Below are 2,982 nucleotides of genomic sequence, written 5' to 3'. Positions count from 1 at the left end.
TTAAGAAAAATAAATACTTAGTATGACTGAAAATTTTAAATCACAATAATTGAAGAATTTAATTTCTAGGGGTTAAATTTTAATTTTACTAAAGTACAGGCACTACCGCTATACCTTAACCCACTTCAAAAATGCAGTGCTTCAATTCAGGGTTTGGATCATCTAAAAATGGCTAATAACCATATTTTGACGCTGGAGGCAGAATTCACGTGAGCGCCTTTTACCTCTCGAATTAAACCATATAATATAGGCTGCTTTTGGTTAAAGAAAAATAGATTTTTTAATAATAAGATATATTATCTTATTTTATTTTATTTGTTTAGGTAAAATGTAATATTTTGATATTTGATTGATAAAACGTGAAATTAGTTTTAAGTATATTTCATTAAATTATATTTATTATAGAATTTATTTTTAATAAGTTTAATTCTTTTAATTTTTATTTTTAATTCCCACAAAATATGATGAATTTTTTTCTGTTTTTATTGCAATTTATATAATCATGTTGAAATAAATTTATAAACCAAATTATAATATAATTAATGAAAAATGATTTGCATTCTCAACCATAATTATAATCGTAATAAATAATTTTTTAAAGTATATGTAATAATTTTAATTTTAAAATATGATATCTATTGTTTTGAGAGATTTTATTTTATTTAAATTTAAATTTTATTTGAGAAAAAAATACAAAACTGATTAAAATGATGAAAACAAAAGTTAAATTAGTCTACAATTTCAAATTTTGCTTGTAATCGAAAATAATCTAAGGCTCAAATGATATTAAGATTGCATTATATATTTCAACATATTGAGATTATTTGAAAATATAAAATTAAAAATAAAAACTTAATTTTATTCTAAAATGCGAAATTAAAAAAAGTACAATATTATATATTATTACTCAAACGCAGCCATAAAGCAATAATGGCCAAAAAGTCTTATATATTTCAACAAGGAAAGGAGACGATGTTTCAACTACCTTTGAGTCTTCCTGTTGACTAACTTACACTTTATTGGACCCACAGATTAAGGATGAAGACAAGTACGTGACTTTGGTAATAAAAGTAGTATATCGGATAAGTTAAAAGTGGGACCATACCCCAGTTTGCATGCAATCTTCCAACATCTCCTTTGTGTCTACATCATCACCTTGGTCCAGATAACACAGAGTCTGCAACTGTTGAAGCTAAACTCTCCACTTCCACTTCTAATGTTAATTCATTTTGAGAATCTTCGTCCATGTTAATTACAACATCAACTGAACCTTCAAAAAGCTTCACAAGTGAGGACATGGAAGGCCTGTTGGCATGTTCAGTTTGCAAGCACGATGCAACAATCTTCATCATCTCCATGACTTCGGTTGCATTGGAATGCATATCACCGTTGCACTCATCGACTAAATCCAAGAGTTTCCCCTCCTCTTGCTTTCTCCTAAAAAGTTCCAGTAAATGCCTATTTTCATCTAGTTGAGACTCGTCGATGTTTTGTCGCCCGCAAAGAATTTCTAAGACCACAATACCGAAGCTATAGACATCTACTTTCTCAGTTATGACTGAACTTAGCCATTCGGGAGCCATATAACCCGGGGTTCCCCTCATACGTGTAATGACTTGACTTTGGTCTCTTTCAATTAGCTTAGATAATCCAAAATCTGAAATTTTGGCATTGAAATTAACATCTAAAAGGATATTTTGAGGTTTAATGTCTAAGTGAATTATCTTTTGGTTGCAATCTTCGTGAAGATAAGCAAGTCCTTTGGCTATATCTAAAATGATCTTCTTTCTAACTTGCCAAGCAAGTGCAAGTTGTTGGTTGGTTTTGAAGATCCATTGATCTAGCGACCCATTAACCATGAACTCATAAACTATAAACCTATTGAATTTTTCAGCACAAAATCCAACCAAACTTACCAAATTGAAATGGTTGAGGTTTCCAATCGTCTGAACTTCCGAAATGAAGGACTTATTAATTGGACCGACGTAAAAAAGATGCTTCACTGCAACTTCAGAACCCGTAGGCAATGTTCCTTGACAAACAGACCCGAATCCACCTTCACCAAGCTTGTTGCTAAAATTCTTGGTGATGTTCTTCAAGTCTTCATAAGAGAATCTAGTTGGCATTTTCAGCATGTTGTCAAGATAATTATCTTCCTCAACTTGCTGGAACCCATTTTTAAATCTTCTATAAAAGAAAATGGCTACAACAAGAAGGAAAGCGCATAGAACTATCCAAAAAAGTAAATCAATGTTCACAATAACAGCTATGATGAGTAGAGTAAAAAGCGTGCTCATTACAAAGTAGCAACGGGCATTCTTATTCATTTTCACTAAGACGGGAAATGGCTTTGCAGGAAAGAGTTATTTTTGAGAGAAATAGGCGCAACAATGGCGTCAAGCTTTATAAACTGCAGTGCTATCATATGAAATCACCAAGAAAGAGCAGAAAAGTCAAAAAGAGTAGTACTGTTCTAGTCCTATGTTTTAGGAAATGACCAAAAAACTGTTTTGGAAATCATTGACCGTGCCAACTCAGCATGGAATAGGAGGAAGGGGTTTTTTTACGTTTTAAAAAAAAATACTAAAATGGTATAGGAAAAAAAGTAATGATGAAAATGGTATGGACCGGGTGGTGCCTCCTATGGTAGTAGCGTGACCATCTTAGGTCCTATTGATCCTGTCATTTTCTGTTAAAAACGAAAAAGAAATTGTTAAAAACGAAAAAAAAAAAAAAAAAAGAGTTGTGTGGGTTTCAGAGGTGGCACCGGTTGTGTTTCTGGCAGAGACGAGACGGCACCGGTTTTGCTATATTATATTAAAAAATAAATATATTCAACTCAAATACAAATATTTTTATTATAATTTAAAATATTTAATAAGTAAAATATTTTGGTTTAAAATATAATATATTTAATACATCCGCATGTAGTTCAATATATTTTAATTTAAATTAATTTTTATTTAATAATAATTTTAGTGA

General features: G+C 30.8%; 1 protein-coding gene across 1 annotated transcript; it reads right to left on the bottom strand.

Annotated features, from left to right (window-relative positions):
• Window positions 1-888: 888 nt before the first annotated feature.
• Window positions 889-2,333, bottom strand: LOC108487655 (G-type lectin S-receptor-like serine/threonine-protein kinase SD2-5). The gene has a single exon (XM_017792034.2). The coding sequence runs from the start codon at window positions 2,325-2,327 to the stop codon at window positions 1,152-1,154; it is 1,176 nt and encodes a 391-aa protein (XP_017647523.1). The 5' UTR covers window positions 2,328-2,333; the 3' UTR covers window positions 889-1,151.
• Window positions 2,334-2,982: the final 649 nt, after the last annotated feature.

This window comes from Gossypium arboreum, chromosome 10 (assembly GCF_025698485.1).
Source record: "Gossypium arboreum isolate Shixiya-1 chromosome 10, ASM2569848v2, whole genome shotgun sequence".
NCBI classification, from domain to species: domain Eukaryota; kingdom Viridiplantae; phylum Streptophyta; class Magnoliopsida; order Malvales; family Malvaceae; genus Gossypium; species Gossypium arboreum.
Note: the sequence above shows the minus strand (reverse complement) of the source record. Positions and strands in the feature narration are given on the sequence as shown.

What these genes read in the sequence shown, in the direction of transcription:
- LOC108487655 (XM_017792034.2), bottom strand. Translation starts at nt 2,327, where the DNA reads ATGAATAAGAATGCCCGTTGCTACTTTGTAATGAGCACGCTTTTTACT.